The following is a 15,734-nucleotide window of genomic DNA, read 5'->3' as shown; positions in this document are numbered from 1 at the left end:
AGAAAGAAGTTAAAGAGAGAAAATGATCACAGAGTACACAAAGGAAGAGACAAGTTAAGTGGAGGAAACAGGGGGAAAAAAGGGGGGGGGCAACTGAAGCTCTTACAACTTCCCAGCTTTGAAATTCAGACTTCTCCCAGACAATGATTTCTCAGCGGAAGTGAAAAACGACTGTCAATCACTCTCATGGTGAAATACAGTTTTCCTGATTTTATGAGACATTTCAAAACTTTTTAGGTCCAGAGAATGATGTAATTCATTTTGGCTAATTCACAAAAAAAAAGTTAAAATACAAACACTCACAACAATACCCTGCCACAGAGTCCACACACTGCTGTTTGTAGCCCAGGAAACCACATTAACATCAACAGCAAAGTTTTACACCCCCCCTGTGTCCATCTCCCCCTGGTCTCATATTAAGTACAGTAGCACAATGGCTGAGGGTGACAGGCGGTTGAGAGTGAGACCGTGGTGGTCAGATTAAACGGATCATTTAGGCGAGGTGAACGCCTCTGTGAATATCAATTAGCCAGTCGCTGAATAATTAAGAACAGCCATGTTTTTTAATTAGCCGACTGCCGCAGTTTGAGCTGGGAGCGAGGGCGGAGGAGAAGAGGAGGGGAAGATGGAAGAGGGATGAAAACAGGTGGATTTTGCTGTGTCAGGCCCTCCACCCAACTCCTGTTCTCTCACTGATTTGCTCTCATACAGTCTATTTTCTTTCACACCTGCTTTTTTTTGTTGAAAGTGCTCTCTCTGTTCGCTTTCTTCTTTTAACGCATTCCAAAAGGACTGAAATAAAAATAACTCTTGCCTGCAGCGTTCAGCAGGGCAACTGCATGTGTGTGTATGTACTGTGTGTGGCTACGTATGGGACTCCCTGTTATAATAAAAGACATTTATAGGTGATAACACAATTATGTCATATTCGCATTTCCTGTTCTCCTTTTTGAAGAGACACTGCATCATTTCAAGCCGTAATTGAGAAACAAAACACAACCATACAAACCACCAGACTTAAGCATTCTGCTGTCACGCTTAGTGTAAAGACTTAAACCAGCGGTTCCCTGCCTTTTTGGCTCGTCTCCCCCTAAGATATACCGACAACCCCTTGTCACAAGTCAGTGAGCAGTTTAACTAAAGTCATTTTCCCTTCGTAAACCGTTTACTTTGAATAAATTATAGGGCAAAAGTATCCAATGGTTTACAAGAATTAGTATATTACCGTATTAGAGAAAAGAGATTGACAGAAGAAATACATCTTAGATCCTCTCCTATCCCGTTCATCACCTTTTTACAACTCCCCCCCTTTGGGGAGTCCTGACCTGAGGTTGAGAACCACTGAATTAAAACAAGTGGATCTTCTTATGATAGAATTCAATCTATGACAGGTCTACAATACTAGTTGCCAACGGCATGAATTTAGGCTAGGCACCACGATATCACAAACCAAAAGGAAGACAATTTCTCATTGCTTAAGAAGAAAAAATCTGATTATGGCTACAAGCAATTCTGTACATATTACATTTTTCATTTCACACCTCAATGATGGAGACCTCTGTGTTGTAACAATGAGGTGACTCACTGTTACACTGTATGCCCACTACGTGCTTATAAATCATGCTAGAAGAAAATAATCTTGCACGATGCCATGATCGATGGAGCACAAATCAAATCTCATCACATTAACTAACAGCCCCTCATCCATAACCTCGGTCTCTTTTGTCTTCCCCTACCATCACCATCTCAGCCCTGATTCAACTCTGTCACGAGTAGCATCATAATCAATGCTCCCTCACACTATCCAAGTGAGCGCTGCAGCATGATGGGTCAGAGCTGCTCACCAGGGCCCATCTATCACAGACCTGCGCGACAGGGCTCTGTGACAAACTAATACTAAAGCCGCGGGCCTCGGGTCCTGTGTGCTCCGACAGGCGGAGGGGGGTCAAAGGGCAGCACAATGTGACCGTGCTCTGGTGTTAATTGGCACGGCGGAGGTGTAGGTGGCATGTGGGAGGTTAGAGATGGATGGAGGGAAGAGAAGGGAAGTTCATGGGGTAGAGAAGATGAAAAGCAGGGAGAGAGATGGGTCAATGTGGGGATGGAATATGGATGACAAGATAGTTGGAGGGAGAATTGGGTTTTTGACAGTTGTTGGGAGAACTGTCATATCAAGCTTGGAGATAGGAGAATATTTTAAAAGTAGGGTTTCATGAAAAACACTTTCTTACTTTTTGCCACCACAAAACTAATATATACAAAGCTCGCTCTCTCTCTCTCTCTCTCTCTCACACACACACACACAAAACTGTTTCAGACACACATCCCTCCTACAAATCTTGGCACATCCTATAACTACCTCTAAAACCATTGCAACTCTATCTTTAAAAGCTATCACTGGCAGATCAAATCTAAGTGATGGAGTGTAAAATGATATCACCTAACACAGACCTTACTGCCAGTGTTACGCATTACCCTTAGAGTCACGAATAAAACATAAGTCCTGGTAGCAGTAGCTGTAAAACTCGACTGGAAACCATTCACTTTGGCTGGTTAATTAGCATCATGGGGTTTCACTGAACGGCAATAACACTTTGGTTCGAGGCCAGCTATTAGTCTCCACGGGAGTTGGTAGGGTTATGGGCGATGTAATCGTGTCAGATATAGTGTGGTCAGTTAATGGGCTTAACCTTGACTGATAACACTAAAAGGACAAACACACTGTCAAACAATTATGCACACAGATACTGACGGCTGAGAAAAAATTCACTCCTGCAACAGGGTTTAGTGTTCTCCGTTGGGCCACTGAGCCGGAGTTCAGCTTGTATCTAGTAAATGTTATTAAAAGTGCTGTATTCAAAATGAATGTAAATTATTAGTTTCTGAAAAATTATCAAAAAGTAATACTTGATTGTACATATTGAAACTTAAGGCCAACCCCTTGAACTTACAAATGAGCCTTTACTTAACTAACTGTCCACACTGTCCATATCTTTGGTTATCTCATTCCTTTTCTGTTTGGATTGATTCACCTGAACCTTAAGAGTTTTCTCCTTCAGTTCAGTTAGGCTTCTGTCCTGTTTTGCAAAAGCCAGATGTGCTTGAACCAAAGTAGTTTGTACTGAATATGTCTGAAGGTAAAAGTACTTATAGCTGTTCAGAACATCTTGGAGTGGCGAGTTATGTCAATGCTAAAGAGGAGTGTATACTTTTGGACAGTCTCTCCTTGAAGGCATTCATGGTGTTGCATTTGTTTGCTCACACAAAAAGTGACTGCAATAGTTGAATAGCAGAATGAAAAAAGCTTTCACCTCCACACAACTGGCCAATCACTGCATAAAGGTGGCAAGCTTATGGGACTGTTGGTTTTGAAAAGTTACAAAACTGTCAGAAGCTGTCCCCCCTCCAATTCCAGTCAGAAAGGTGCACATGGGGAGATTAAGACACTGTTCAACGATCCAACAAGCACTTGTTTGATGCATACCATACTGAAGGTAGAGACCTGATTGGTCTTGTGATCATAACAACCATTTTTAAAATAGTGATTAAGTATCAGATGTTTTTGTTTTTCCCCTTGTAATTCTCGAACCAAACAACCAAAATCAGTTTAAAGGTAATTTTAGCTGATGTGAAATCACCAGTTTTCAGTCACTACTTAAGATGCTCTTGGATACATTTTAAAAAGATGGTATCTTGACTTGATCTTTGACAAACAAATGACTGAAGCATGGAGCATCCTGGCAGAAAAAGACAACCAAGCCACAGGCTGCAGATAGAATGACTTTCCCTTGGGGATCTCTTAGTACAGTGAGTAATGATTCAACGACCTGGTGGGTCAAAGGGCTGACCTACACAGGACAGGGGCCAAGGGGCCAGGACAGGGACCAAAGGCCAAGAGGTGTAGGTGGTGAGTGTGGGTGTCTCAATGTTTGTGCGTGTATCTTAAGCACTGGCTGTTTAAGGGCACATTAAAATGAAGTGTCCTTGTGGAGTCTGTAGCTCATTGACTGCGAACAGGGGTCAACAGGGGGCTTGATCTGATCCAGCTGGTCTTAATGTGTGAGTGTCAACCCACTCACACATTTACATCTCTTTTGCACTTCTCCCAAACTTGTAGACGTTTAAACAATGTACTAATTTATTCTAGGGAAGAATAAAAATAGTGAGGTTTATAATAATCATAAGCTTATCAAAAGAAAATATGACTATGCTTCTTTTAAGATGTTGTCAGGATTGAAAAGCAGCGAATAACATGGGAAAAGCTGGATGAGAAAAGATCCAGTGAAAACGAATGGGACTAGTGAGCCCACAAAGCTTGAAATCCTGGTAGAAACATGAAAAATCACTTTCCTTTCTACTCCCAGACACTTCAAGCCCCTCAGCCTTTGTTGGAGTCACCACCTCCACCACTCTACTGCCAGATCCTTCGCTGAGGGACAGCAACAACATCTGCTGGCTCAGAGATTGATTAATTGGCTGATCAGGCGCCCGCGGAGTAAACTGATTGATTGATCATCTTGTGGTTGGAGTTGCCTTTATCTAGAGCCCTGGGGAGCGAAGCTCTGGAGGTTCCCAGTCATCTGTCATGTCCAACACACAGGGGAAGACGAAGGAGAGATGAAGAGCTGTGGGTTCATTACCGAGACATGGGGGGCATGTATGGAGGAAGTCTCAACCAAGATGGGAACAGGGGGCATGCCGAGACAACAATGGGAACATGGGGACAAAGGGGCTGAGGATGAAATGAAGGGAGAAGATACACTGGTGCTTGAGAGGGAAAGATATAGACATACATGAAGGCAGAAAGAAAAAGGAGTGTGGCCAAGCCAAGAACAACAACATAAGGAAAATGTTACAGATGAAGTCATGATAAATTGACTAATTGGAGTTGGAGTGGAGTTAGTACTAGCTATGGTTATTTGCTGCTTCTTTTTCAGGATCCAGTGTTTTTTTGGGACGTACAACCTCCACTCATTTATAATTCCTGACCACATCCCGGTTTAACAGTGAGCAGAGAGAGTAGTGGGATATAGGGAGAAAAAGGAGGAAGATCAAAACAAGTGTGGAGAATGCTAGTACGCATTCAGTCAGACACATAAACTGATGGCAGAAAATTCCTTTACTTGACGGCAGAGGACACCGTGAATGACCTGAGAGTGGAGAGAGGCATATTGTCTTTGGACAACAGATGTCCCTAGGGAGCAAAGTGGATGAGAGAGAGTTGGTGGAGGAGAGAAGAGAGGTGGAACAACCTATAGCAGAAAGAAGGTGAGAGGAATGTAGAAGGGAAGACAATAGGGGAAGACATGCAGGGAGAAAAAGAGACAGCCTGAGGATGTGTTGCTGACATTGGACCTTATGGACAAGTCAAGCTGCATGTGCCTGACCTGTCTGTGTGCATGTGCCTGCAGCATGTGAATCCTCTCCTGGATCCATCTGCATGTTTAAGACCATCCTAGTGTATGTGTAAGTGACTGAATCCTTGTGTGATTTCGGCTGTGGGCATACTGTACATTTCTCAGGGCACGTGTGCTCATGCTGTGTGTTAATGCATATTCATTCCACCCAGCAGCAGGTGGTCTTCTCATGCCTGATGAAGCTAGGAGGGGGCCACAATCAACCTTCAGCTTCTGTCCATCAAGCCCATGTCAGCAGACTCAGGGTCACCTCTAATCCACTCACATCTTAAGCTGAATAATGCCCTTTCCCCTTTCCTTGATGCCCTACTTGCCTACTGTTAGCCGTCACAGACAACTAACTTTAAAGGGATTCACAGAAAAGAGACATTTTGATGTTGTTTTCTTCTCTTAAATCACAGGTTAGCCTGTTCTTTTATATATGACTTTGTGAAGTTTCATGATTCTTTCCACCAACGTCAATGAGGAAATTATACAAAAGATACATTGCTATGCTGTTGTTATTCCTCCAGTTATCTGACTTTTGTTTAAAATGTACACTTTATGTAGTTTTAAGTGCTGTTGTGGATTGGTTTGTTTCCTAATTGGAGTCTGTAACCTTGTTTTGAAAACTGCTTTGTGAATCAATATCTCTTGTCTGCTCTTTCCATGTGCCTCTATTTATTCCCCCATCTTTTATCCCCTTTCCATTCTCTCACTGCTTCTATATCTCATCCAGAGTTTCTGCTGTTCGCTGCCTTCTTGACTCCCCTCTTGTCTTCTTTCCCTCCATATGTTTAAGTTCTTTTCCATCGTTCAATCAAAATCTCTACCTCTAGCACCATTAGCTGAGCAGACTGTTCACTTCTATAGTACCTCATTAATACCGCTCTCCTGTCAGAGCCAAGAGGGAAAAGACACAGACAGACCAAGAAAAGGGAGAGGGACAAGCTCTAAAGAAAATACCTGTCATATTACACATCCAATACATCTAGTGAGCCACACGCACACAAAACTTTGTTGACGTTAACTCAGGATGCTTGCTTTTCTAACCTTTGCACTTCAATGTCTGGCAAATTAAGTCTTAGCTAGGCCAAGTGAAAGAGAGGGCAAGAAACAGAATGGAAATATTGCAAAATTTTCTCAATATTCTCAATAATACTACAGGCTGCACAGAGGTCATGACTATCAAATTCCCAACTACGGTACCACTGACATTACAGTTTTATGAGAGAAAAGGGGAAAAACCATGAAAACTCCATCAGTTAAACCCTGCTAGTTAAACCCCACTAAAATGATAATTGCTCTGCTTGCACTGATCACTTTGATCAGAAAAATAAATAGATTTTTCACTAAATGACAGTTGCTGTATGCGTGCATTTAGCTGTAATGACTGTTTAAAATTCACAAGTAAAAAGCTCTTGTTGCATTCACTAATATGAAGGTGGAATATGTAGAGGAGAAAGAAAAGTCAAACTTAAAACACTTTTTGAAGCTTTTTTTCTCGCTTGGCATAAAAGCGCACAAATAATTTTCAGTTATGCATAATATGTACTGGAAGTGTTATTAGGTAATTAGTTTCTGTTTACACATGTCAAACGCATTCATTGTTCAGACAAAAGGTGAAAAAAAGCACACAGCACAATAAGACAATTCTAGTCAGCTTTCCAAAATGTTTAGAACAAATGAGAAGGAATACATACATAAATACATACACCGCCCATTGAGGCTGAGGCAGTAAATTGACTGTACAAGCTCTCTTGTCAGAAAGACGCTTTCCTGACACCAGTATCCATCCATCAATCGAAGCGCTGCCGTATCCCAGCCCCAATGCTGGCCGCTCGCAGTGCCAATTAGCTGACAGGGTAAGGGCCTGGTGCAGAGTGCCAGCCACAGGCCCTGCCAATTAGAGGCTGACCTCCCGTCTAACCATAATACTGGCACGGTGTGTGGGCACCACACCCTGGGCAGGGGTGAGGTACGGCCGCCAATATGTAAAGGACGGTTGAGTGGACACCCTCAAAGACGTGAGAAAGAGAGAGAGAGGGCATTGCAAAGACAGGAGACAGAAAGAAGTGGACACATGTATGTACAGTACACTGTCAGTAGGAAACAATTAAAAGGGCAGTGGTGCAGACAGAATATCTGCTCGTTTAACTTGACCTCTTCCAGTACACATTTAATTACATTGTATCTATTGCACAAACAGACAAGCATTCACACAGAGACAAAACAGGCCTCTACCTGAAGACACTGAACTCTTTACAAAACTGAGGAGAATAAAAGCTTTGCATTTCCAAAATGCAACTTTCAGGAAATAAGGAAATAAACAGGGTAACAGCTGATTGTCATGTCTGTACTTTTTCACTAGCTTTTATAAGTCATCATTATGGAGGGTATTTAGTTTGTAAGGTCCCATGTAAATGTAATAATACATCCACAGCAGATACATTTCCCCTCCAGGTCTATTAGTGTCTTCCTGTTAGATCTGTAATTGTAGCTCCCCCTCTGGGCCAGTCAAAGAAATTCTGATATTTCTAGGGAGCAGTGGTGCCATTCTTTTCTTTCTTCTTTTTGTTTTTTTAATTAAGACAAAGTCAAAATCAAGTCAGTGTTGTCTGAAATATTGTTTGTCATTGATGAATAAATCATCAGTCAGTGGTCAGTGGTGCCCCATAGGATTCTCTCTTAAAAAAAAAAAACAGAAGTACAGATTTAGTTCAGTGCCATAGAATATTTGTTACAAAAGCGTAAATATCAGGTATATCTCAGATAGGATGGTACTGTAAGTTTAAAGCAAACATGCCAACAGTACCTTCCAGCAAATACAAAGGATATATTCCCTTGGATGTTTTCATAAACATTCAGAAATAGAGCAGACATAAAAGTCCATTCTTAATTGAATGTTTGTGGTAGTTGCAAAAATAGGTGTTGAAGATTAATATAAAGTTATCATTTCACAGTAACGGAGTTTTTACTTAATTCTTTCACAGCTAAATAAGTAAATACTTAAATGCTGTAAACAGTAATGAAGTATCTGACAGGAAACAGGTACGGAGGCTGTTCAATGCCAGTAGATATAAGCGTTTATCTAAAAAACTCTCTGTGTGGTAAGAATGGCCTGAGGGGAAGGTGAACTGCATCAAAGCAATGCAAAGATCTGGATTTTATCCCAAATTCCAACCTTCAAGAGTGCGCAATTGTGTTCTTTTCTTTTTCTCTTTAACACATGAAGGATTTTGATATCACCATGTAAAATACTGAAGGTATTGTGGAACTAATCAAAGTATGTAATAAAAGTAATAAATCAGGTCCTAACTGGGGAAATGTTCCTCTTCACAAACTGGAGGAACACTCTCATTCAGCTTCTGTGGCATGCTTGTGGTCTCATTTTTTTAAGGTACCTTGAATTTTTGGTGTAAACCCAACCTGTGATCTATGCCACCTCACCCCAACCCTTTACGTAATATACCTGCAGAGCATACTAATCAAAACAGACTGACAGTTCTCTTAAATCCAGTTACATCAAGCCTGGCAGGGGTTGCTCTTACAACAGCTCAGAGAACTGGAGTCAAAGATAGGATGCAATTTGTCCTTGGCGAGCTGAGCAAATCCAAAATATATGTAAATCACAGTGTACCACTACCTCGCTTTATCTCATTCAAAAGTAAAAGACATGAGGACCTTTTCTACCCCCAATCTTCCTTATACACTGTGATGCGGGAGAAAGAATAATAAGAAGGGGGAACAAGAAATGTTTTTTTATTTTTACAATTTTTCTTTTAAATACCACCAACGGGCACCAATTCAAAACCCAGCAAGTCTCCTTTAATACCTGGGAAATTAAATTGTCGCTCTATTATCAGCCGGGTCCAGTCGGCTGTATCTAAAATGCAACAGCGCACAACTGAAGTACACAAGGTTTTCTTAAAAAAAAAAAAAAAAAAGCCGGACATTTGCTGGAGACTGCAGTTCATAGAGGGGTGGAAGGAAGAGGAGTACCGGGGTGAGCAGAGGGGGGGCTTGTTGCATTAAAAATGTTAAGCTTTACCCAAAGTCATTTTCAAGCCAGCCAAGCATCAAATGGAACACAGTTTAAGGAAAGAGTAGGTACTGATTTTCTCCAGGAGCTCTGACAGGATGGACATGGTGTGTGTGTGTGTGTCTGCCTGAGTGTGTGTGTGCGTGTGTGTGTGTGTGTGTGTCTGCCTGAGTGTGTGTGTGCGTGCGTGCGTGCGTGCGTAGGGAGCAAACAAACATTCTTGGTATGCTGTATTATCCCTTGCTGTGAAAGCAGAGGTGGTGGAAAAATCATGGAAAATCACATTAGCTACTGGCATGAGTGTGTTTGAGAGAGAGATAAAGATGGAAACAGGGGGAGCGACAAAAGCATGATAAACAACTTAAGGCTGATAGCTGGAACAATTCTCCGGATTGAACAGAATCAGCACATGTCGCACTCCGTTTTTATTGGGCCTCGTCACCGTATCCGCAAACATTTCTGTCACATTGAACTAATGTCAGTATGAGAGGAGACAACAGACACAGTGCCAACAGCTTTTAACAAAGATGAGAAACTAACAAATAAATGGACTACTACAACTAAACACAAGTTGTTAATGTTTGTAAACGCCTTAAGGTTTGATAGGTCAGAGGTCTATAACAAGCCTATATCTGAGAGACACAAAAATGGATGCTTTAACTATTATGTGTGTGTGATTTATGAATTATGGCCTGTACATTTCCAGATAAAAAAGTTTCTCCATCTGTGTCCCTCCCAGCTTCTATTTCTATGGTGACCTTTCTTTCTGAGCATGTCCCTTTAACATACAGTTAACAAAATATCTGCAAAGAAAACAAGACAATTATACAAGCTTTTGGTTTGATACATATCCTTCTTCTGTATGTTTATTTACCCTGTATTGCTGCCTCGTCTCTCAATCAGTGTTAGTGTAGAGTGTTAGCTTAAGGTTTCATATAAAAAAAAAAAAAGAAGAAAAAAGTAAATGTAAGAGCTGAGTGTTTTAGACGAGTTGCCCACAGTAGACAAAACCATTGCCGCCAGGTAGACCCCACCCAGGCTACTGTTTGGAGCTGGGAAAGATTGATGATTCTGGGGTTGATTGAAAAGTTTGCCTAGGGGTTAGAGCCTGTGTCTGGGTGAAACGCAGTGGCCAATGATTGATTGGCCACTGGGCCAGTTTGGCTCCGTAGGGAGCAGAGTCGTTGAAAAATCAAAAGAAGGGACGGTGGAAGTCTATGATTTCATTAAAACACAGATGTGTGGACTGACAGATGGATGTAGACTGTGAATAAGAGAGTTACATAACCCGTTCATGTCATGTGCTAGTACATCTCTCTGTCAAAACTCATCATTTGTTAGTACATAAAGACAAGATTATATCTATATGGAGCTCATTCATTTACTGATGTTTTCTGTTTGGCCTTCAGCCGGTATCCACTACAAAATCACATATTCCTAATTGATGTTGCTGGGAAATTAAGCACTAATTGACCTGTTATCTAATTAAGGGTTTATTTGTGTTTCATGAGTCTACTAAGTAACTCCTTGATGAGGCCATCTTGACCACATAAAGCCACCAATCAGAGCTCTTCCACACCAGGCTGTCTACTCATTAAATCACACTCACCTAGAAATGGCTCAGAATGTCCACATGATGAGAAAATACAGCCCGTCTTTATCAGGTTGCCAAGCGTGTTGAAGACAAAACATTGCAGTGTTAAGTGTTGCAACTATTTTCTTTTCAGTGTGAATTTTAAGCTTTTCCTCCTCTGGACAAGCCGACATGATCAGCATAAAGAAAAGACTATGGATCATCAAAAGGCTCATTTAAATGTCAACCATTCAAACAGGAATTATGTCTGCTTGTTTTTCTATTCTCCCAATAGCTGATCAAAGAACACAAAAAGGTGAAACATGAATTGATGCAGAAAACTCAAATATACTGTTGTGCTTTTAACTACCAAAAATCCCTTTCGCCCCTTTCCTTTACTGTGGTTCCCCCTGAGTGGCAGAACATGTGTGAGCGCTGACACTGAACATGTTCCCCTCAGACAACAGAACCCCAGGAACCTAACAACAATGACAATGACAACACAAACCCCTGCCTACACTGCTGTGAAGTTTCAATTACTGGTAGACTTGGTGGCTGGCTACTGCCAGTCAGCATGACAGGGAAGGGAGTGACTGGTGGTGGAAAAGCCTGAAGAACAAGCACTCCCAGCAGGGTGGTAGGAACCATCTACGGTCCCAGCTAACCTTGACACCACTGCCATTTATATTAAAACATACTACGTTGCATTAAGATGCCCAAAACTGTGTGCTACAGGAATAGAAACAAAAAATAGTTGGCTTCGACATACTTCAAGCTGAGCATAACTGCAGCATAACTCTACAGAACACAGCTACAGTAGTCAAACCAGTGAATATAAACAGACTGCTCATGTAAAACAAGTAAAAACATGTAGAACAGTGGAAGAGAATGGTTGCATTCCTCTTATTTTAGCTATCATTTATGACAAATTACTGTTAATAGCCTCCTACAATATGCTGAAATTAAAGGTGGTTTAGCTTTCCACATAATTCAGTTTCTTTTAGTACTTAATATGGCAAGAATCAGAACCAAGATACAATAAGAACCAGAATATATAAGCGGAATCTAGATCAATAAAATATAAACGATACCCAACCCGAGTCTAACCCCATGTCTCGGGGCAATTCTCCAGAATGGGTGTCACTGTAATTGGTGCAGCTACGGTTGCTGAGGTTATGGCCATTATAGGTGAGCGTGGGGAGGCATAACTGCTCACAGCATCGCTCTCATTGTGTGTGAAGTAGAGGAGGGAATGTATGAGGCCCTGCTGCTCCCCGTGACCTGTATCTTAATGAGAAGGACAAATCAATACCACGCTGGACAAAAGAACACAAGAACTGCAGCTGCCATAGACAAATGTTTTTTCAGTGGCAATGAACATGAGAGCAGGGTGCAGGTCAATTCACATTCAATTAAAACAATCTGAAGTGGGATAAAATCCCTGATGCAATAAAAACATTTAATTTCTGACTAAATATTTAACACATTTTGAGCTTTTCCTTTCTCTGTCCTTACAGGAAAGCAATGTTTTTATCATCTTCCATAGATCATCTCATAGTGTAAGATAGGAACCTGCTTCAATATGCCTTTTCTTACTGTTCACATTTCAAAAGAACTTCAGGGAATCCTAGTAGCCTAGACATACTGTCACTACAAAGTCCCTGATTCAAGTCCAGTTGGGGACATTTGTTGCACGACATCCCCGTCTCTCTCCCCATGTTTTCTGTTCATTTTTTTCCCGTCTATATTAAACCAACAGGGGGAAAAAAATAATCCTCCACAGTTGGACAGATAGATTGATTGATGACAGATGCAATGTCTACTCATGTAGTCGACACTCTCCTACCTTTTTCACTTTCCATAATATTGAAAAAACAAACACTTTTTTGTGTAGTGAGATTCAGCCCAACAAGCTAAATATTGTATGAAAACAAGAATGAAGAGACAGTCTCGATAAAAGACACTGACTTAATCTTAAAACCAAGAACATAACAGTGCAGCCTATAAGATAATACATGAGATGTTGACAGGTTTACTGGGAAAGAGGATTGAACAAATCACCTCTGAAAGCTCGATCAGCCACCAGATTAGGAGCTTAGTACAACAAACCACAACCTCTCTCTGGAGCTCTTTCTCGATCAACTTTATTGACTTTGCCCAGCAATCAGGACCAATTTTACCTCCCAAGTACTGATGCTTATGTACTCTACAACAATGTAAATTACATTTTTCTGGGAACATATGCAGAGGAGGCCTTGTACTTAATGAAAGGGATAGTTAAAAGCACCTTGTGAAAATTTGCATCGTCTAAATGCTCATATGCACATACTTCAAGTTGAATATCTTAGCAGGTCTTTCAGGGTTTTTTTTTTCCTTTTTGAGTAAAAAGAAATAAAGTCTCACATTAATACACAGAGGGGCAGAAAGACAGACAGGCAGGAGATGGACACACACACACACACACACACACACACACAAAAGACCTTAAAGACTTGTTTTATGTTCCATCAAAGATGAGTTCACTGTGGGTAGCGGACAATCCTGGAGTTTGACAAACACATAGTGAAATGACAACGGGTGGGGAGACGTCTTGGGCGAGAGGCTGCTTTTTAAAATGGAAAAGTCCATTTCCAGTTGAAAAGAACAGAGGCTGTGTGGAAGCGTCTGACTTGACAATTACATGAGTGGTGCGAACGGCACTGCGCCTCCGCTGATAACCCGTCGGATTCTATTAAAACTCCAGCACTCCAAAAGAATGCTCAAACTGAGGAAATCATCACACAGGCACACATACACGCACAACAGCAAAACCTTCTTTTGCTGCAATATATGCTTTAAGGAAACAGAGACAAACTGGAGGGATAATAGAATCAACTATAAGTTCAAAATATAAGTTTCAGACAAAGAATGAAACAAAGACTGTATAGGACTCTGTGTTTATGCTCAGTCTCATACTGAATGCATAGCCACTGCAGTTCTCATCTGTAGTTTCAAAGGCTGCTAATGCCCGTAGGTTAGCCTTGGGGCCACAAGCAAAAGCCTCATAGCGTATAGGAGGAAAAGTTCTCTAAAGTACAGGGAGTTAGTGCTTCAGGAGCATGCAGGCAATGACATGCACAGGGACCCACTACCCACGATCCTACTAATATATTACAGATACAAAGCAGGCGTTACATTCTTGCCCTTCCTCCCCCCGTTTGGCCTGTCTCCCTCCCTTTGAAAAAACAACAGAAATTAAATTACAGAAAACCTACAACTGAAATGGCTTTCTTCACAGATGCTGAAGGGAAAAACACACCACATGTCTCCCTCCATCGCCATCTCTCTCTCTCTCTCACCACCTTTTTTCCTTTTGATTTGATCGCCGTTCCAAATGAGGAATCCCTCATACACTTGTCCTGCGGTGTGGAATCACGTCAACGCTCCTCTCCTTCTCTCTCAACAAAATGATTCATTTTTCTATTACGGCGATGAGCGTGTGAAATGAGCTATATAATCAATAGCATAGGTTTGTAAACAGCAGCCGCACTCCAGGGAAAATGTGTTTTCTTTTTGAAAACAATACACTGCCTGTGTGCCTGTGTGGTAAAGAACACTCATCTGACAATGTTTACAAGGGCAATTTACAGGAAATAAAGACACAGGCAGCCCAAAATGAAGGTAGCTTTCATAATACAGCAGGGTGAACAGGCAGAGATATTGAAGAGGACAAAAATATCGAACTACAAGATGTGGATACAGAAAAGAGGGCTTTACTTACCGTTTGGTTATTAAAATGAACTTTAACTGTGCTCTGAGTTTGTATTATGTAGATAAAGATTTGATGTCTTGAAAATATCTATGAAAAAACTATTACATTTACTGTGCGACACAGTCAAGGTGGTTCTATGAATAACTGCTCACAGCCCTGACATTTATCACTGTACCAGGCATGACCTGTCAATTACAGCAAACAGGTTCACTTCTATGTGTCTGTGTGATGGAACAGGAATGTGTGACCGAATGGGACCCGTCTGTCCATGTAAAAATTGCTCTCATCAGTCTGTGCTTGCAATGCTCTACACTTAAAATGTTCAATGTCTGTTTGAGGCTGTGGTGCAGGTTTATCTAACTGAATGTTAAAGTGTATGAAACAAGAGAAAATGAGATGGTGAAGTTCACCGTAGCTGCCATACACCAACGCTGTTTGTCGACAGACTTACAAAGAGTTGAGCTCGGAGCCTCTCATCCTCAGTGGCGATCCTCTCTCTGATTACGGCCTGCTGGAGGCTCTCCTGGGCCACGGCCCGCTCCACAGACAGGATCCTGGACACATCATCCTGGACCCGGGACTGGGCCTCAGACTGAGCTTGGGATGCTGCCCGGGTCTTCTCTGCTTCAAGCCTGTTGGAGAATCAATATTTTACATGATTAATACACTTTTTAACCCATTTCAAAATGTCACATGTTGATGATTTACAAAAACACGGTACAACATGGTGCATCTTCAGACTGTACTCAGGGTACAATAACAACGCACCTCATGGTACAGGACTACCATATATACTACCCACTATTCTTTCCCCTACAGCTATCTCTATAATGCATGACTGGCTACTCAAATTTTCAGTGTACAAAGCTATTGTGTCCATAGTATGTTGTACTGTCTACTGCACTGCAAACCAAGGTCCTTTTGTGATGCCTTAGTACAACACGTCTGTATACTTGGTGAACCATGAGCTCT

At 41.5% G+C, this 15,734-nt stretch overlaps 1 protein-coding gene across 1 annotated transcript in view; it reads right to left on the bottom strand.

Annotated features, from left to right (window-relative positions):
• Nucleotides 1–15,734, bottom strand: part of chchd3a (coiled-coil-helix-coiled-coil-helix domain containing 3a) — a 63,728-nt gene that overhangs the window by 30,180 nt on the left and 17,814 nt on the right. The window contains exon 5 of the mRNA XM_070929013.1: nt 15,214–15,394. Coding sequence (XP_070785114.1) covers nt 15,214–15,394 — 181 coding nt within the window. The remainder of the gene's footprint in view (nt 1–15,213; nt 15,395–15,734) is intronic.

The sequence above is a fragment of the Enoplosus armatus genome, chromosome 22, assembly GCF_043641665.1.
Source record: "Enoplosus armatus isolate fEnoArm2 chromosome 22, fEnoArm2.hap1, whole genome shotgun sequence".
NCBI classification, from domain to species: domain Eukaryota; kingdom Metazoa; phylum Chordata; class Actinopteri; order Centrarchiformes; family Enoplosidae; genus Enoplosus; species Enoplosus armatus.
Note: the sequence above shows the minus strand (reverse complement) of the source record. Positions and strands in the feature narration are given on the sequence as shown.